We start from the raw sequence: 20,153 nt of genomic DNA, 5'->3' as shown, positions 1-20,153 counted from the left end.
TGGGTTTGACTTTTGAGCCTTGCCAAAAAAGGCACTATGGGGGCAGCAAGAGCCTTGGCCAGTATTCAAAAGCCTAGGGGGTGACAGGTGCAAGCAGTCTCTTCCGAAGCAACGAGACTTGTCGAGCATGTCGTCCCAGGCGGACAGACACTGGATCTCTTTTGAATGACACCAGAAGCTTAGCCAATTGTTGAAATTGATCATAGGTAGGTACTAGGCTATTGGCCCAAGGGCCTACGTAAGCCTAGCCAACAAGGTTCCCTGGCTTAAGCCACCCAAGAAAGTTATTTTCCTGTGCCACTGTCGAGCAGAGACACAGAAGTGGTCCCAGGGTGTATTTCCCATCCACTCATCAAGATTTTTCTTGAGTGCTAATGAAGAATTTTGCTTGACATAGATGGGTAAGCTTGTTTCAGAGTATGGGAAGTCTCTGGGACAGGAATATATCCCTCCAGCATGTCCTGTTTATTGTGGTGACAAGGTTTAGGTCCCTACAGCGTGTAGCTCGGAGGGATTGGGATTTCTTTAGGTGTAGCATGTCCAACAGCTCTGGGTTTGACATAGCTTTATATGTTAGGCAGAGTAAAGCTGTAGTTTTTTGAGGCAGTCAGTGTAGGGCATTTGTTTGAGGCCAGTAATCCTCTTTGTGAGGTACTTCTGTGGCCTTTCCAGCTGTTGCAGAGGTCTTGTGAGATACATTCCAAATGGGGTGTTGTACTCCATAATGGGTCTAATGAGTGTCGAGTAGAGGGGAACAATGACCTCTTTTTTCCTGGATAAGAACCCTTTTATGATGAGGTGTGCCAAGTAGAAGGACTTCCTGACTAATGTGACGATGTGACTATCAGGAGAGACTACTGTCCACCTGGGTCCCAAGGTCTCTTATCACGCATTCAGTGTTAAGTAGATTGCTGCCTATGTGGTAGTTCATGGGTACAGAGTTTTTACCAAAGGGGATGACACTGCACTTTTTGGCACTGAGCTTGAGACCATGGCTCTGACACCAGGCATCTGTCTCAGCAAGGCCTTTCTGTAGGATGTCCACATCATTTGGGGACTTGACTATGGCTCCTAATTTGCAGTCATCTGCGAATTCCATTAGCCAGAGGCTTTCTGTGTTAGCCTGTACTTCAGAGAAGTAGATACCAAACAGGAGAGGTCCCAGGACGGAACCCTGTGGTACTCCACTTGTCACTGCTTTGAGGTCAGATTTGGAGTCTGCAACTTTTACAGTGTGGGTACTGTCAGTGAGCCAGTTGGCAACCCATCTTGTGACGTAGGGATTTATACCTGGTTTAGTGAGTTTAGCTATATTTCCAGAATGGGGGATGGTGTTGAAAGCCTTGGCGAGGTCAAGACAGGCTGTGTGAAACACCTTACCCTCATCTACGGTTTTGGTGACTGCCTCAAAGAACTCGATCATGTTCAGGAGGCATGATCTGCCTTTCACAAACCCGAACTGGGTGGGATCCAGAGTTTGGAGGTTACCAATGTCTTTGTTTATGAGTTCCATGATGATACGTTCCATAGCCTTGCAGGCTCGTCAGGCTAATAGGTCGATATTTCCAGGGATCAGTGGTGGCTCCCCCTTTGTGGAGTGGGATAACTGTTGCTGTGCCATTCAGTGCGTACAAAGCCTGATGCGAGGCTATTATTGAACATGGTGCTTAAGTGGGGAGCCAGTTCGTTCTGAAGTTCATGTAAAATGCAGCCTGGGATGTTGTCTGGCCCCATGAATGCTGTGTTCTTGGCTTTACAGAGTGCAGCTTTTACCTGCGTAGTTGTGATTACAGGGACTCTGCATTCTTCCTGTATACATATTGGCCCTTTAGGGGGTGAGAGGGGGGTAAAGTTAGCACTGAAACTATCTGCCAGGATGTTGGCAATATCAGTTGGTTCTGTAACTTTCATGCCTTTGTGCTGTAAACTCAGAGCAGATCTGGGTGTTGCCAATGAGATTCTTGACATAGCTATAGCATGCTTTGTGGTTGTCCTTGGAATTAGTGGCGATTTTGTTTTCGTAGCAACTTTGGAGGATCTTATAAGGGATCTCAGCTTCTTACTGAGGCTGACCAGGGAGCTCCTCCACTCATGGGATTTTACTCTCTTTTGCAACAGTTTTTTCCTTCTGTTGTACAGCTTGTTTATGGCAGGGGACCACCAGATTGGCTTCCTTTTTTTGGAGGATAGCATCTTGGTTCTGTTTGGGATAGCACGATCCATGCACTCATCTAAGTGCTTATAGAGTGCATTTGTGTAGGATTCAGCAGTTGTAACTGTATTGCCCCATCTGCATGGATGTCATGAAGTTCACCACTTCTGTCTTAAGAAAGCATGAAGTTGGCTTTGGAGAAATTTTTTACCGTGGTTTCCTTAATGGAGGGTGGAGGCGGGATGTGGATATCAAGGGTGATTAGCTTATGCTCGGATTGGACCAATGAGGAGTTAACTTCAGGTGTAGAACACTGTTCACTCATGGTAAAGACTAGGTCTAGGATATTGTTGCCCCTGGTGGGTGTGTGGATAAGTTGATCCAGAGCATTGGAGTTTATGAATTCCAGAAAGCGTTGAGCTACCGAGTTGGTACACGAGCAGTTTTCCCAGTTAATGGTGGGGTAGTTGAAGTCACCCATTATTAGGGTGTTTGGTTGAACCCCAGTATTTTCCAGTACATCAAGAAAAGAGGAGTGGGAATCCTGGGGCATGGTGGGGGATCTGTAACAAGCCACAGTTTGGATTGCAGTTTTGCCCAGAGTTAGTTGCACTTGGATAACCTCGGATGCATTATGCTGAGCAACTAGCCTGGAGGTGTGGATATCCTTAATGAATATGGACACACCTCCGCCTTTGGTGTTTCAGTCCAGGTTACATGGCCGAAAAGTGTGGTATGAGTTATAGCCTGGTAGTGCAGGGGTGCTCTCTGGAGCCTTTTACCAGGTCTCAGTCACTGCACAGATATCGATGTTCTCCATTTTAAGGAGTGCCTTGAGTGAGTGCATTTTGAAATTTAGGCTTCTAGCATTGAGTAGCATTACCCTCAGTTTTTGCTTGCCTGTTCCTGTTACGGTGGTGAATTTGTTATTTGAACCTTGCCTAAAAAAGGCACTATATGGGCAGCAAGGGCCTTAGCCAGTATCCGGAATCCCAGGGGCGACAGGTGCAGGCCATCTGTGGCAAAGCATCGTGGTCTGTCGACCATGTCATCCCAAGCAGACAGATACTGGATCCCCTTAGAATGACACCAGAAGCTTAGCCAATTGTTGAAGTCAACCATTTTGTCCTTGTACTGCGGTATCATTCTGGGCGATGGCAGAATGCTACTCAGGGCAAGGGTCATACCTGCCTGGGCTACAAGATCGGACAGCTCTTCCATGTCTCTTTTCATGTAGTCCAAGGAGGTACATCTCAGGTCATTCACACCAACATGGACAATGACAAAGTCATATTTGTACTTGTTGTGGATTGACCTGAGGGCGAGGGTTATATGTGGCAGATCCTGGCACCAGACAGGCAGCTGACAGTAACCTTCTCCTTGTTTAGCCTGGTGAGTGGGACATCAGTGTGCCTGACTGTAGAGTCACCTATGACTAGTGTGTTGGGTACGTTGTTGTGCCTTATTGGCTGTGGTTGGGTGGCACACTGAGTCTGTGTGCTATGTGTCATTTGGGTTGTGTTGGGGGATGGAGGTTGCTTGCGTTTCTGCTTTGGAGGTCTCTGTTGCTTAGATTATTATTGAGAGCCTCCGCAAATGTTTTTGTGTTACTATGTGTGGATTTTGGTGGTGTAGATTTAGTGAGACTATGTGATGAGTGTGGTGTGGTGCAAATGTTTACCTTCTCCTCATGACTGTCAAGTACAGTCTTGGTTGGAGAGAGCTTTACCTACAATTCGGCTAGATAAGTGCATCTCTCACAGGTTGTAGTGTTGGGTAGTAGGAGGAGAGGGCTGTCTTTGTACATGAGGGAATTTCTACATTGCCTCAAGATGCCCAGATTCATCAGATAAGACAGGAGAGAACACTGGGAGCTGACCCCTGGACATGCCCGAATAAAAAACTATTTTCCTCTAGATAAGTGAGGAAAGTGAGTACAAGAGCTGTTTTACTCTAAGCAAGTGAGAAAAGTAAGTACAAAAACTGTTTTCCTTTAGGTAATGAGGAAGATTGAGTGCTATAGTAATTAGTAGCTTATTTAGTGCTTACAAGTTCTGAACAAGTGCTGAGCATGAATAAGCAAATTTAAGTGCTAAAACTAAGAATCTGTATCTGCACTAGACGAGTTACAGGACAGAAACAAGTGCAAATGCAAGCTTTCAAATCAGAATGTTGACAGAGATTGAAGAGATTGCCCAAACGGCCAATAACTACAATTTCTGGGCCAGAACCACTCCTTATGCGGTAGACAGATTACCTAGTGCTTACCACTCCCCACTGTTAAGCTAGAAGGCTTCCCTCCAACACAGAAAGGCTTGGGGGGCTGAGAAGCTTACATACTGTCCTGGACACAGCAAATCTGTATCTGGAACACTATTTACAGGAAAGGTAGGAAACAGGCTTACAATTTTTTTTTTTTTTTACAGAAAAGTAGCAAAAGCAGTAGTAAAAACAATTCACATGCAATGCAAGCTAGCACACTCGAGTATGTAGCAATATTAGACCAAACACAGTTTAAAAATGCAATTAAATTAAAAAGGTCTAAAAGCAAGTGCAGAAAGAGTTTATTAGGTAGAATGTGGTAAAGAGATGGGACTGGGGGAGTGTCCCAGATCAAATCTACAGTGGGGCGGGCAACTGCAAAAGCCACTAAATTTAAACTACAAACCAAAAATAGGTAGGATGGTGGTGACAAAACAGTTTCAACAGAGATCTAAGCAACAACTAACAGTACAAACTTAAAACTAAAAAAATATACTCAGCTCTGTATATTTGCAGATCAGTCTCTCAGAACAGTAAGACAACAGTTTCAACAGAGATCTAAGCAACAATTAAACTCTATAACCAAAAAAATATATATTCCGCTCTGTATATTTGCAGATAGTCTGGAAGGCAGTCTCTCAGAACACAGGTTCCAGCAATTAAATGCAGGCTGTTACTCTTTCTTTATACTGCGGTATCATTCTTGGTGAGGGCAGAATGCTACTCAGGTTCAAGGTCATACCCGCCTGGGCTAGATGATCAGAGAGCTCTTCCATGTTTCTTTTCATGTAGTCCAGTGAGGTAGAGCAAGAGAAGCAGGAGAGGAGCAAGAGAAGCAAAAGAAACAGCACCTCTCTATTAGTCTTCAAATTAAGCCTGGTATTATCTTCCAAGACATTAAGTGGAGTGGTATTTAAACTAAATGGTTAATAAGACCTGTTTCAGACTGAAAATTCTGAGCACTGAGCAACACTGACTGACCACTAAGGAAGCATGAGCAACAAAGACACTGAAACATGCAAGGCATGTGAAGCTGCAGTTACTACTACTAGACTGCCCACTGGTGCAATGCACAACAGGAAATATTGTCCACCTCACAGGACTTTAATTATAAGAAAATGTCTTGCACTTTCCTGTAGTGTCTCTTAGACAAATCTCTAAGCCACATAATGACCCTGTCATAGCCTAGTATGGGGCCCTCTGAGGGAGTTGTGCCCTACTGGCCCAAAAAATTTCAAGTGGCCCAAGACCGGCTCTGACTGCATGGAGACAGCTTCACCATATTTTTAAGCCATTGGTAGTCCCACAGTTGGCCTAGTTTTAGGCTTGCTAAACTTTCAAGCACATTTCAGAACTACTTTTAACAGATATACAAAATAAATCTTTAAACCAGCCAGCAACTATTGCCTTCTGTAGAGGCATCCCTATACACTCACTTACTTATGACATTTTACTTCTTAATATCTTTGCTTTTGCCATGCCTTCTACAACTACAGAAATCTCGCTTTCAACTGGAATTCTGTGAGACTGTTTATCAAAGATCTCTTATAAAATGTCATGTAACTATTGTGTTTTCTGAAGAGTGAGACTGAAACCAGTTCAATGGGATCAGCACTTTAACTTTACCCCATTAATTTCACAATAAAAACAAAATAATTCTAGGTATTTTTGTACTCCAGTCTGAGTGCTTTAACACTTGTCACTTTTTGTCTAGTACAGTCCTGTCTCTCTTCAAAAACACTGTATTCCATTAACAAGGCAGTATGTATAGAAATTACATTTATATTAATATATTAATCTGGCATTTGCTTGGCCAGTTTTCATTTGAACTGTTAATCTCTTCTGTGGAATTAACAGCTCTTCTCCTCAAAACTAAAAATACTAAAACTTGGTTTGTGAGTTACATTACACTTTTCAGACCATTTTTTCAATACACAGTTATTGAGTCATCTTTCCATAAATGATGGGTGGGTGTGAAATGTTAGTTAAAAGTGTAATCCAGGGATTCAGCAAAAGAAAAATTCTGAAAGAGGCTCTTTTGAAAGGTGTATTGTACTGTTTTGCAGTATCCTTTAACAACTTTATTTCTGCCCTGGTGATAACTGCCAGACCTTTAGTGATGATCATGATGAGCTTTAAGGGTGACCACTGATTACTTTCTGAGGGTGATGTTTAACGGGACTTGTGCTTTTGGGGTTCTTTCCTAGTCTCATGCACACTTCCTTCAAAGAATGTTAGAGACACTGTAAGGTGCTTGATTACAATTACTTCAGTAGACAATCTTCTAGATGGGGTTTCTCTTCCCACAAGACAGTATTGCTATGCACCCTGTGACATCATTTCCTAGCCATACTGCATCACTAGAGTAAAGGTTTGCTACAACTAAACTGAATAAGAAAAACTAGAAGAGTTGCAGACCAAATAAACTAAATTCAAAGTAAATCAAACATTCCTAGAAAAGGAAACCTTGTGAAAACATTTGCAAAACAATCTATATGAAAACTCAGCTCCTGCTCAGAGATCAGAAGGAAAGAACAATATCAATTAAGTCCTCTCCTTTTACAAAAGTTCTAAGTGTGTGTTCTTTTCCTTTTCTTGAAAAGGAAGAGAGTGAACATGTTGATAAAGTGGAAATGGAAAGACTACACGCATACGAACCCTTTTGAAATGCAGTCTTTGCAAGGTCCAACACACAATATTCTTGGATTAATTCTAAACTTAGGTTGAAATTTACTAAAGATTCACAGACTATTATATTCTAACACTGAATCTGTCAAATATTTTAAATATGAAGTGGATGATTACCTCAGATGTAGATTTTGATCCAGACTTGGTACGTGACATGAATACACTTAACAGCCTCATAATTACCAAGTGTACTTCATTGAGAGGACTTCGCTCATTCTTCTTTGAAATATCCTAAACAGAAAAGGAAAATGTTAAGAAAGGCAACAGTCAAAATGAACAAAAGCTTACACATGACAACAATGGCTATGTATCCCATTAAGCATGTGGAAACTTTGACAGACTTAACATGGAACACAAAGATCTGACAGAAAAAAGGGAGTGTTTGCCATATTAAAAGTCTAACATGTTGAAAGGTCTAAGAAAACTCTCGGCAGATGGTAAAAACCCTGGGGCACTTAGTACAGTAACATAATTACTCTTCAATCTCAAAGTTTTTCAGCAAAGGGTGCTCACACACACTCTAGCTAATGCATACCATTCCTGTACTAAGGCTAAGGGGCACACAAACACCCACAGAATATAACATACACATTCCTACTGCAAGAACTGATCGATAAGGAGCCCCTGCTGCCTATCATAACTGAATTCTGCAACTGAAGTTCTACTTCAGACAAAAAAGGAGAATATCAAAACTTGCTATACCATATTTAAAGCCTTTCTGTAACGCAAATCATTCATACTCATTCCCCAACCCAACCTTGTTATTTAAATGCACTAACTCCAAAATCACTTTACTTAGTAATACGAAGGCAAATCCGATATAGTTCAACCTTGGATTTACTATAATATTGCCTCTGTTCACACACAGGTCTGTCACTCTTTTAAGCGCCTCCTTTACGATTCCTGGAATGCAAACAGGTACCTAATGGACTCTTCCATCTCAGCTTTCTACCAAAGTTCAGCAATTTTTTTTAATGAAGGTGAATCTGCATTATGCTTGTATGCTGAAATGTCATTCAGTGCACTAGAAGAGGCCACATTATACCTGAACCTAACAGCTCCCCCCCCCCACCAATAAACTGAATGGACACAATAGAAAGTATAAATCTAGAAAAAAAAAAAGATTTTACACAAATTCTATTTACAACAATGCACAAATTATACTTACAAAGATATAGACACTCGTCTGGCTTGCAGAAAAACTCAACAGGAGGCAAAAACAATGGATGGCCTAAGCAGAGATGGATGGCAAGATTACTTTTTCCCCAAAACAGAACTGTATCTCTACAGACCAAATATTGCAACTAAGATAAATGATACACACACACATTGTAAACCCTGTATATAAACTAATGTTGCAATAAAGTCTGTGTGATAACTAACATCAGGGAACTTCCTCAGTGTTCTACGCTGGGTGAACCATACTGGAAGAAGCCAGGGAGCAGACAATAGGAAAACAGACATTAATCAAGTACTGTGGTACCAAAGACGGTCCAACGCACACATTAACAATCCAATCAATATTACATGTAAATGTCTTCATAGGTTCAGAAGAGATTATTAGGCTAATGGCCCAAAAAGCCCTGACAAGCCTAGACATATATAAAGTACAGTTGTGTACACTTACCACAAATGTAGATGTTCAAGTGTTGCCAGTCATTACATTTGCGTTATCTGCTTGCAGATAGCCCTCAGTCAGCCTGATTAACAAAGTCTTGGGTCCTGCATCAGTTGCTGTCCCTTCTTCCATGACATCAGGGGTATAAAACATGCAGCCAACGCCATTACATCAGTTTTTCTTGCCTCAGATATCAGGTGCCCCCCCTAATGCGAAACAAATATAAAAGTACAAAGATATACCTCCAACAAAAAAGCAAATACACCAAAAAGGCTTTTAAGCATAGTAAAGGAAAGTAGAGGTATGGTGAAAAGAAGTTAGGGGGCTGGAGGGAGGGTAAACAGGACTGCAACAGTGAATTCACTCGAACATCTACATTTATGGTAAGTGTACACAACTGTACTATGTTCTTCGTGTTTCATTATTGCAGTCATTGCATTTGGGTAGATTCCCAAAGCTATGGCTGGGAGGAGGAATATAGCATTAGGGCCAGCTATAAGGCCCTACAACACTGCAGTGGCAAAGTCAGCTCTGGATTTAGAGAAAATTGGCAAATGATCATGCTTGGTGAAAGTATGTACAGAACTCCAGGTAGCCACTTCTAGGATGTCCCTGGTAGGGACGCCTCTGAGAAAGGCTGTAGCGGTATCTGCAGCCATGGTGGAGTGAAGGTCTGATCCCCTGGGGGATAGGCTTTCCATGGTGCTTATAGCAGAAATGAATGCAATGGCTTATCCATTTAGAAATGGTTTGCTTTGAAATGGCCTTCCCCTCTACCCCTGCAGCAAATGCCACCAGCAGTTGTTCAGATTTCCTTTGAGGTTTAGTCCTGTTCAAGTAGAATACAAGTTGCACATCTAAGGAATGCAGTATCCGTTCCCCTTTATTCTGTGGATTGGGAAAGAAGGTTGGCAAATGAATGGATTGATTAAGAGCCACACTGGATACCACCTTGGGCATGAAGAATAGATTGGTTCTGAGGGACACCCTGTCCGCATGAAAGATGATGAAAGGCTCCACTGCCATAAGGGCATGTAATTCAGATACCCTTCTAGCTGAAGTGATTGCTAAAAGGAAAGCTGTTTTCCAAGGAAGGAATTTTAAGTCTGCAGTAGCAGCTGGCACGAAAAGAAGTAGAGTGAGTTTCTCCAAGCCAAAGTTAAGGTCCCAGCATGGGGTTGGAGCTCTACTGGGTGGTCTCAAATTTTTGGCCCCTCTGAGGAACTGCTTGAGCAGTGGATGAGAGAAGAGGGGAGGTTCTGTGTTATAATGAGCTGAAATGGCTGAGGCATGGATTTTAATGGTGGAAAAAGAAAGGCCCTTGTGAAGCATCTCAGTTAACTATTGTAAAATCTGAGGAAAATTGGGCGCTGCTGTGCTCATCCCTTGAGAATGGTTCCAGGCACAGACTCTCTTCCATTTTTCAGCATAAGATTTTCTAGTACTAGGCCTCCTTGCCTCTAAAATGATATCCATCACAGGTTTGCTGAAGGATGGTAAAGGAGAGATTAAGTAATTAGCCAGGCTGCAAGGTTCAGTGTTAGAAGCCGAGGGTGCAGAATCCGGTTCTCCTGCTGAGACAGCAGGGAAGGAGTCTGAGGCAGGTGCCATGGAGATAACCACGACACATTGTGCAGAAGGGGGTATCAGTGTTGGCGCACCCAGTCTGGAGCAATCAAAATCATCCTTGGTTTGTCCTGTTTGATTTTTAGTAGTACTTTGGAGAGCAGAGGCAGAGGGGGGAAGACAGACTGATAGTTTTTTCCAGCTGAAAGACAGAGCATCCACTTTCCAGGCTTGTTTGTGGGGAGTCCTTGTGCAAAATGTGTCCAATTGGTAGTTCTGGGAGAGGCAAACAGTTCTATATCTGGGCTCCCACATTTGTTTGTCAACATGTTGAAAGTCCTTGGTTCCAGTTTCCACTCGTGTGGGTCCATGAGGTTTCTGCTTAGTCTGTCTGCCAGTGTATTTAATTTTCCTGGCAGGAATTGAGCTTGTAGGTGCACTTGGTAGCTCAAGGCTGTGTTCCACAATGCCATGGCTAGTCTGCAGAGGGGGTAAGAATGTACCACAACAGTGGTGTTGTCTGTCTTTACCATTAGTTGTCCTGGAAGAATGTAGTCCTTGAAGGCTGTCAGAGCATTCTGTACAGCTAACATTTCTTTTTGATTGATATGCAGGTGCATTTGACTTGGGTTCCATTTGCCCTGAATGCACTTCCTTGCCAGGTGAGCCCCCCCATGCATAGTCTGATGCATCTGTTGTTAGGGTTTGGGTGGCAGGGAGTGGTGTGAAAGGTAGTCCCTTGTTTTGGTGGCAGGCCTCTGCCCACCAAAGGAACTCTAGGCGTAGGCAAGGTACGACAGGAATCATTGTTTCTAGGTCCTGAGAATGTTGACACCATAGGCTTTTTAGATACCACTGTAGTTTCCTCATATTAGTTTTAAATATGGAATTAGAAGAATGCAGGAGGTCATGAACCCCAAGGCCTGAAGTATTTGTCTTGCAGATAGCAGGGTTTTTGTGGCCACTTCTTTGAAGTAGGTGGTCAAATTAATTGGTTTCTCTGGCGTGAGGTAAGCCATCTGGGAAGTTGTATTCAAGCTTGCTCCCAGGAATATAATTTGTTGACAAGGTACCAGTTGCAATTTCTTTTCGTTTATGGTGTACCCCAGACAAGTTAGAACTCTTTGTACAAAGGCCAGATGATTCAAAAGTATGTCCTGGCTTTCTGCCTGAATTAGACAATCATCCAAGTATGGGTATATTTCAATATTTCTTTGCCTGGAAAATGCAATAACCAGAGCTAGGCACTTTGTGAATGCCCTGGGTGCAGTAGATAAGCCAAAAGGCAGTGCAGAGAATTGACAGTGTGTGTAGCCTGCTTTGACGCGTAGGTATCTTCTGCAAGATTCCCTGATTGGGATGTGCAGGTATGCTTCTTTTAAATCTAGTGTTGCCAACCAGGCATCTTTGCCTAGCATAGGAAGTAATTGGTGAAGAGTCAGCATCTTGAATTTTGAAATCTCCAAAAAGGTGTTTAGAGTATACAGGTCCAGGATAGGACACCATGAACTGTCTTTTCTGGGTACCAGGAAAAGTCTCGAGTAGAAACCTTGTCCCTTTTCCTCTTCTGGTACCAGTTGAATAGCCCCTACGCTTGAGAGAAAGTACTTGTTTTTGAGCCTCTGTCTACTGATTTGGGGGTAGGTCCGGCCACCTGCTTGGTGTTGGCAATGTGTGGAAGTCATATCTGTATCCCTGGGACACTATTTAAAACCCATTTGTCCTGTGTAACGAGTTCCCAATTCTTTGCATGAAGAGCAATCTTTCCCCCCAAAGTGGCAGTCAGTTGATAAGTGCTTGGAAATTTTAAAAGGAAGTCAATGAGACAGTTTACCATAGGGGGGAGTCTTATTCCCAAATTTGGAAGTGGAGGCCCCCCACTGCTTAGTTCTGTGTCCCCTGGGACTGAAACCTGGGGTTTTTGCTGCGTCTGGGTTTGGCTTGAGAAAACCTGGAAGGGGCTGGATAGGACCAATTCTTAGAGGGCCAGTGTCTACGAAATCTAGGAGGCTGAACTTGTAAAAACTCTAACAGTTTGCATAGATTTAGCTTTATCTTCCATCTTTTTAAGAACTTCCTCAGCCTTGTTGCCAAACAGGTGGTCCTGATTTAAAGGGGCATCCAACAATTTAGCTTTAACATGATCAGGCAAAGATTGCTCCTTAAGCCAAGCATGCCTTCTGAGCACAGACCCAGTAACAGCAGCCCTGCAAGAGGCCTCTAATGAATCAAAACCACATTGCAAAGTATGTTTTCCAACTTGTTCAGCAGAATGCATTAAATCCTGTAATTCTTTCTTTTCCACAGAGTCAGGAATCAACATAATTTTCTGTTTAAGTTGCCCAATAACATGTTGCTGAAACTTTAACATATGAAACTGGCAGTTTAAAGCCCTAATGGCCAAGGTTGCAGAAGTGTAAATCTTCTTACCCCATCTATCCAAAACTCTGGAGTCTCTATCAGAAAGGGCAGGATTTTTAGCAGTAGAAGCCTTAATGCCCTTGGGCCCCTGTGATATAGTCTCTGGATCTGCAATAGGATTTTTAAAAAGGAACTTGTGGGACTCAGGGACCCTGTAGTACCTGTCAGGTTTTCTGGGAGCAGGAGGCAGGGAATCAGGGGCCAAAATAGATTCCGAAAAAGCATCAACAATGTCTAGTACAGGAGGAATAGCTAAAGGCCTATAGTGAGGTAGGAGAAGGAAATCCCTAAGCCTCTTTTTTGAATCAGAAAAATCCTGGCTTTCCCAGTGGAAATGCTCCCTTAGAGTATATGTAAGGTTTCCCCAAAAGAAAAATCCTCAGGAGGGGAAGCAGAGGGAATGGAGTCCTCAGCATCAGAATCTTCATAAGTAGATGAGGGAAAATCCAGATCATCAGAAGAATCAGAAAAAACAGAATCCTGATCAGAAGATTCATAATCAACTTCAGTCCTAGGCCTCTTAGAAGGGGGGTGGCTTCCCCTGATTAGAGTTATTAGATCTTCAGCCACTCTTATTTGTTTTTTTTTACGCATAGAGGCCTGAGCATGTGGCCTGGGCGTCATTCTTTTAGGCATGGATCTAGATTTAGGCCCAAGTAAAGAAGGAGGCGTCTATTTAATATGCAAGTCCAGAGGCCTGAATACACCCTCAGAAGCCGTGCCTGCACAGCAGCTCCGGACCCATCCAAGGTAGAGACATCCGTGGGTTCCATAGTTGAAGCATCTCGCGGCATACGCGAATGAGTCTCAGTATAGGCCTGTGAATCAGAAGTAGCGGGTAACAGGGGCTGCGAAATCGCCTCACTAAGTACCGGCGAACTGGCGGCTGGCTTAGGAGAAGCTTCATTGGCAGTTTTGGACCTCGGCGGCCTGTCGCTGTCTTTATCTTTGCATTTTTTCGGAATCCTGGTAGTCGCATGGCTAACAGATGACATTTCTGGATAATTAAACCAAGAACCGAAATATTTAGAGGCGAAAAAAATACCGACGACGGATAGTGCACTGATAAAATAAAGCACAAAACCGACAGCAAGGTATGTCGTGGTCAGGGCATAGGCAAAGAATACAGTACGAATGAAAATCTTTAATCATAGCCAAATTATGGAACTCCCTCCCACCCACAATTACCTCCATAGCATCATGCACCCACTTCAAAACTTTACTAAAAGCGCACCTAAAAAAATGCTGGCTATGCCCTTGCAACTCTCACACTAATATCACCCACCCCATCCAACTACTACCTTTCTTTCCACCCCACTAACTACCTTAATTATAGCAAGCTCGGATGCTCATAAGCCTACTACATATTATACAGCATGAACTTCTTATTATAACAATTTTTAATGTCTGTTATGTACTTCGCAGATAAAGATTCTAGTTGTCTACTGATGTACTATGTTCATCTGTAACTATGTTTGTAATTAATTGCTATGTTAATCAAATTGTTAATCACTATGTAAATCCAATGTAACCACTGTCTGTATATTTTAATTGTGGAGCTTTTCTCCCTGGGCCTCAGCTGAAAATGGACCTACATCCAGTCTGACTCTACCAGTCAACAAATGTAAATAAATAAATAAATAATTTATGAGCTATTTGCTTTCCACAAGTAATGCAATGATTAACTTTTACTGACATCGGTAAGGAGCAAGAAAAAGTTTCCCCAACGGGGTACTTCGCTTTAGTTGAAGACTTCAGTTCTGAAACTCGAAAACGAAAATTTCAGGAGTCGGCCGACCGGCACTTGCGAACTGCTTCTGCTTCGGGCACCACACGGCAAGAAAGACTTATGTAATGGCGTCGGCTGCATGTTTTATACCCCTGATAACCTGACGTCATGGAAGAAGGGACAGCAACCGATGCAGGTCCCAAGACTTTATTAATCAGGCCGACTGAGGGTACCTGCAAACAGATAACCCAAATGCAATGACTGCAACAGTGAAACACGAACATCATCCACAGTTTCCCAATTTTCAACAGCTATGGGAACCAAGTCCACAAAGGTATGAGCCTATGCTATATTACCGAATATCAATTGCCACTGTCCATGAGAGACATTTATTTCATTTATTTGCAGTTTGTTAACCAGGAAAGTACACTGGGCCAGAATGAGCCCGTTTTCAACGGAGGCCCTGGGGAGAAAAGCTCCATATACAATTATTATACCACTAATATCAACAAAGTTAACAAGTACAATACAATTTTCAAAAACTATTAAAAACACAGTAATACAGAAGACAGAATAATAACATTTGAGCAAGATGTTGTAACAAAGCATTGAATGAAATTAAAACAAGCATTTTGGAGTACATAAGTATAATTTGGAGTGCAGGCGTTTATGCACTCAATGTTTCATAAGGTGAGAGGGAGGAAGAATTAGAGGAGAGTAGACCAGTGAAAAGTGAATAGGTTGAGTTATGAGAAAGGAAAAAAGGGGAGGGAATGGAAATGAAGAGAGTCACTAGGTTGAGTTTTGAGAATGGAGGAAAAAAAAAAAAGGATGGGGGAGCAGAAATTATATAGAGGGGTCAAGGTGGGGGTGACAGCATGAGCAGTCTCAGTGAGAAAATAGGAATGGAGCATGCTCTTGAAGGTGGAGTGGCTTCGGGTGATTCGAATGTGTGTGTGTGTGTGTGTGTGTGTGGTGAATTCCATAGATCAGCAAGGGAGAAAGAAAGGAGAAATTACCCAGGTGCGCTAAAGGGTTTATACACTTCGAGGAGGTTCTGTTTACTGGACGTGAGTAGACGGTTAGGCTGATGCAAGGTGAGTATGAGGAGAGGGAAGGGCAGTTAGAGGGTTTGAAAATGAGTTTGTAAGCAGTTAGCAGTTGAATGTGAGAGAGAGTGGGGGAGTTCCTGCCAGTTCAATTTGTAGAGTGTATCACAGTGGTGGGAGGATGATCTGGTCCCGGTAGCAAACTTAAGAGATTTTATTGTAGCAGGATGACCGTTTTGACTTTAGGGAGGATTGAAGGTTGGTGAGGAGAGGGGCTCCATACAAGAGAGAGGGGATGAGGTAGGAAATAGAGAGTATCTGTTTGGATGAGGCAGTGAGATAATGGCTGTGACGATACAGCAGTCCGAGCTTTTGGTGTGTTTTCTTAATACTACTTTGTATATCAATGTCAAACTTTAAATGTTCATCTATGATAACACCTAGACATGGATGCTGCCCCCGGAGTACATTTACAACTGCCTATCCATTGATCTATGCTTTGCTTGAAGATAGTCAGGGGAAGGGCTTTGCTTCACATGAATGGGAAGTTAGTTCCAGAGAAGGGGTAGAGAGACATACCATTTCTCCAACATGACTTGTTCATGTCAGAGGCTAGGTTAAGATCTCTGGAACAAGTGACCCTCCTGGACTTTGATTTACGAATGTGTAACATTTCCATCAGGGCCGGACCAGAGACTACACAGATCGCCAGTTAGTAGTCTGTAGGAGGCAGAACACATTGATAGGGCTTTCAATCTTTCCGCATATGACTTGTTTTTTCACACTTTGCAGCTTCCTGTTGAGAAACCACTGGAGTTGAGCCAGCTGTTGTAGATGCCTGGTGAGGTACATTTAATTTTATTTATTTATTTTTATCTTACGTTTGATTACCAAGAAAGTCCGACTGGACAAAATGCCCTTTCTCAGCAGAAGCCCTGGGAGCAAAGCCCCACATTTATAAATAACCGTAAGATACATATACGAAGTACAAATCAAATATTGATTCAATCTCAGACACAAGTACAAAATGAAAATAGGGGTTATACCTTTCACTGATACAAGCATATAGTCTAGGTAGGATACAAAGAATAGCAATACTGTGATTGCAAGTCGAAAACAAGTTAAGTATACATATCCTTAGCAGGGTTATACTATTCAAATACAAAAATAACAGGTTGTGTTCCTTTAGCTGCCTTAAGATATATATTTCCTAACTAGGGTTTGTGCAAGAGCAGACGTGCAAAAGAGTGCACCGTACTCAATTACTGGTCTGATGAGGGCTGAGTACAATGGACGTATAATATCCTTTGATCTGGATGCTATGCCCTTGCTTATGAGTTGTGCCGCATAGTAATCTGAACTTCATTGGTGAGTAAGGCCTATAAAGCCAAGTACCCAGATCACATACTACTGGGTCTACTCTCAGGGTGGGGGTGCTGCCTGTACTGTGACCAAACAACTATGGCACAAATCTGCAACAGACAGATTTTTGAAACAAACATAGAAGCTGGAGTGGCCTTTGGCAGCAACAGCAGCAGCAAAAAGTAAATGTTTATAATCCACTTGGAAAAGTGTTGGCTTGGCAACTCCTATCACCTTGCTAGAATGAACAAAGTAAACTCATCTATGACTTTCTAAATGCACACAACTCATTTCAAGCAGAACCTGAGCTAGCAGGTGCACATCCAAGAGTGTAAAGGGCTCATTTTCTCATGGTTTCTGTCCAGGGAATGGAAAAAAGGGAAAAGTATGGACTAGTTCAAGGGTAATTATGACGTCACTTTTTTGAGAGGAATTGCAAGTACAATGGGACATCCAGTTCCTGTGAATGGCCAGATATGGCTATCTATGGAGCAGGTCCTGCAAGTAAAGGTAATGGCAACCAGCATGAAGATGAAGCCTCAAGGAGTTGAGGTCATCATGAACACCATCACCCACCCCATTTCATCCATTTTTACCTGGGCACAATGTGCTCATCAAAAAGAAAATCAGTAAGTGCAGTTGTGTAGGTGACTTACCAAAACTGAAAATGTTACAGTGCAGATTAACACTGCGGTATCAAGTCTTTGAATCCTGCTGTGCAGAAGCCTGTAGGAGCTCCAATACCAGAGTCTTTCACCCACCACACCCCCAGCTGGCAGATGCTCTTGCTGTCAGATATCTGAATGTCACAGGTATAAAGGGCTACGGGCCAAAGCAATCTTCAGTCCAATGATGATCTGGCACAGCACAACCTGCACCAATGATCATACTAACAGAAGTGGCATTTTTTTGAAGGAACTAAGGTGGGAAAGTGATTTGTAGGGTCCCCACCCCATCCTCAGGAGTAGCAGAAACAAGCATAGGAGGGAGGGAAAGGGTTCTGCAAAACTGATCTACTCAAACATCTACTGTTATGTTAAGTCATCTACACAACTTTACTATGTTCAGTCTACTCAGTGTTGCAATACTAAGTCTTGGAAAGACTCTCAAAGCTGCCCTACTTGGGAGGCTGGAGGCTTTGCAGTACGGCAGAGACAAAACTAATATCTACTCTGAATATAGCACCAAGGTGGTAGCAACTTTGTTTTGCACTGCATACAGAACACCAGATAGCTGCATCCAGTATGCTCTGTGGTGGCAGCTTTTGCCCTTGTAGAGTAAGCCTTGGCTCTGCCAGAAATTTGCTTACTATGGTGACAGTAACAGAAGGTAATACCACTGGATATCCATTTGGTGGTGGTCTGTTTCCCTACTGGGTTTTCCCCAGTTTACCTTCCTCAAATGTCAATAAAACCTGGTGAGATCTGTTTGTAGATTTAATTCTACCCAAAGACTATCTTAGTTGTTTGTGTAGATCTAATGAATGAAGAATTCTCTCACTCGTTCTATGGACTGGGATAGAATACAGGAAGATGAAAAGCCTGGTTTCAAGGACACTTCTGACACTTCCTTTGGCAAAAAGAAAGGATCAGTCCTCAAGGTTATTCTGTCCCTGGTCCCTGTGAAACATGCAAAAGGGCTCCTTACACACAAGGGTCTGGAGCTCTGAAAAAAATGGTTGATGTGAGTGCTAACAACAGTGATGTTTTTCAAAGAAGCTGAGTGGTAGGTAGTGAGGCTGCTGGTTCGAATGGCAGAAGTGTTACTTTTTTTTTTTTTTTTTTAAGCATACAGTTTAGGTCATAGGGATGGCAGGTTCTCACCTAGGTGGCCCAAGATACAAGATTCCTTTCAAAAATTGCTTCATGTGAGGAGCATAATCAGGACATGACATGAGAAAGCAGGCACACATCACTGAAGAATGCACTTTTACACGACAATAAATCTTTTACACAGGAAGTAGAAGTATTGTAGTACCTGTTCTAATAACTATGCCTCAACAGGTAGAATGTTTTGTTTTGCACCAGACAAAAAAAAACCCTTTCCATTTGCCACATAGGACTTAAGTTACCCTATGTTGATTAAGTTAATTCCACTAGGCTAGTAGCAACTTTTCAGGTGAAATCAAATACAGTGTTTATATTACTGGGGAAATTTGGTCAAGTCATTCGTGAACTTCCCCTATTCATCACTGTTAAAAGTGGGACCCATTTTGCATGAGCACTTCCTGTTTCTGTTCCAGGCACACAGGTTGCCCAGCAAAAACAGGGAGGCAGATGGAGAAAGGAGAGGAGGAGACAATGGAGTGATGAGAAAAATGGAGTAGAAAGCCACCAAAGACAGAAGAATGTATGAAGGAATCGGAGGAGATGTTTCAAAGAAATCTGATGGAGAAAAGTTGCCAAATGATGGATGCACAGTTACAACCTAGTCAGGAGGGTTGCAGAATGATTTACTTAAAGAAATGGTGATGCAAAGTGAGCCAGAAAATGAGGGAAATGTTTCCTGGAGAGGACATTATGGAGAAAACGCAAACAGGAGACAATCCTGAAGAACAAGGATGAGATGGAAAGGAAAACATTAAACAGTTAAAGAAGGCAAAAGGAGAGCAGCAGAAAAGTAAAAAAAGACAAGGAAATGAAAAATAGAAGCACATGCACAGGAATCAAAGTAAAGAAGACAAAGAAATGGACAGGTATGAAAGTGTGGGACAATAGTTCCATTGGGTGTAAAAGCACATGAGGTAACAGCATTTATTCTTATGAAGAGAGACACATTTTGTAGCATTATATTTGAGACTCATATTCTCCAAGAAGGTTTTCCATTGAAAATCAGACTATAATCCACGGAATCTTTATGTGATAAAAGCATTTAACAGGGAAACCAAAAAGAAAAATTCATATACATATTCGAACAGATATGGAAACAGACTTTGAAATGACGTGAAAACATTATGTATTTGAAAATTTTAAGTAAAGTAGTACTGGACATTGCAACGGTTTACGATAAAGGGGGATTATGGACTAGTGGATGAGACAGTAATATTCTTCTGAAATTAGAAAGAGAAGAAATTATACCTGTAGCACATATAATAAATGTGGATGGGAATAGGGGTGTCATAAAATATAGGGGACAACCCAAAGCATGTTTTTGTGAAAAAGGAGCGTATTTGATAAGTAACTGTGATAAAAAATGTATATTTGTGAGGAAATGTGACATGATACAAAAAAAACCTGGGAACTGAAATTTTATAAATGTGAAAAAAATGGGCATTTATGAATGGATTGCAAAAATGAATACAAAAGT

The 20,153-nt window shown here is 42.2% G+C and overlaps 1 protein-coding gene across 1 annotated transcript in view; it reads right to left on the bottom strand.

The window, feature by feature from the left end:
* UBR4 (ubiquitin protein ligase E3 component n-recognin 4) overlaps positions 1 to 20,153 on the bottom strand; it is a 3,959,899-nt gene that overhangs the window by 1,360,366 nt on the left and 2,579,380 nt on the right. Inside the window, 1 exon segment of the mRNA XM_044087073.1 lies at positions 7,220 to 7,333. Coding sequence (XP_043943008.1) covers positions 7,220 to 7,333 — 114 coding nt within the window.

The sequence above is a fragment of the Protopterus annectens genome, chromosome 1.part1, assembly GCF_019279795.1.
Source record: "Protopterus annectens isolate FY-2018-M chromosome 1.part1, PAN1.0, whole genome shotgun sequence".
Taxonomy (NCBI): Eukaryota; Metazoa; Chordata; order Ceratodontiformes; family Protopteridae; genus Protopterus; species Protopterus annectens.
Note: the sequence above shows the minus strand (reverse complement) of the source record. Positions and strands in the feature narration are given on the sequence as shown.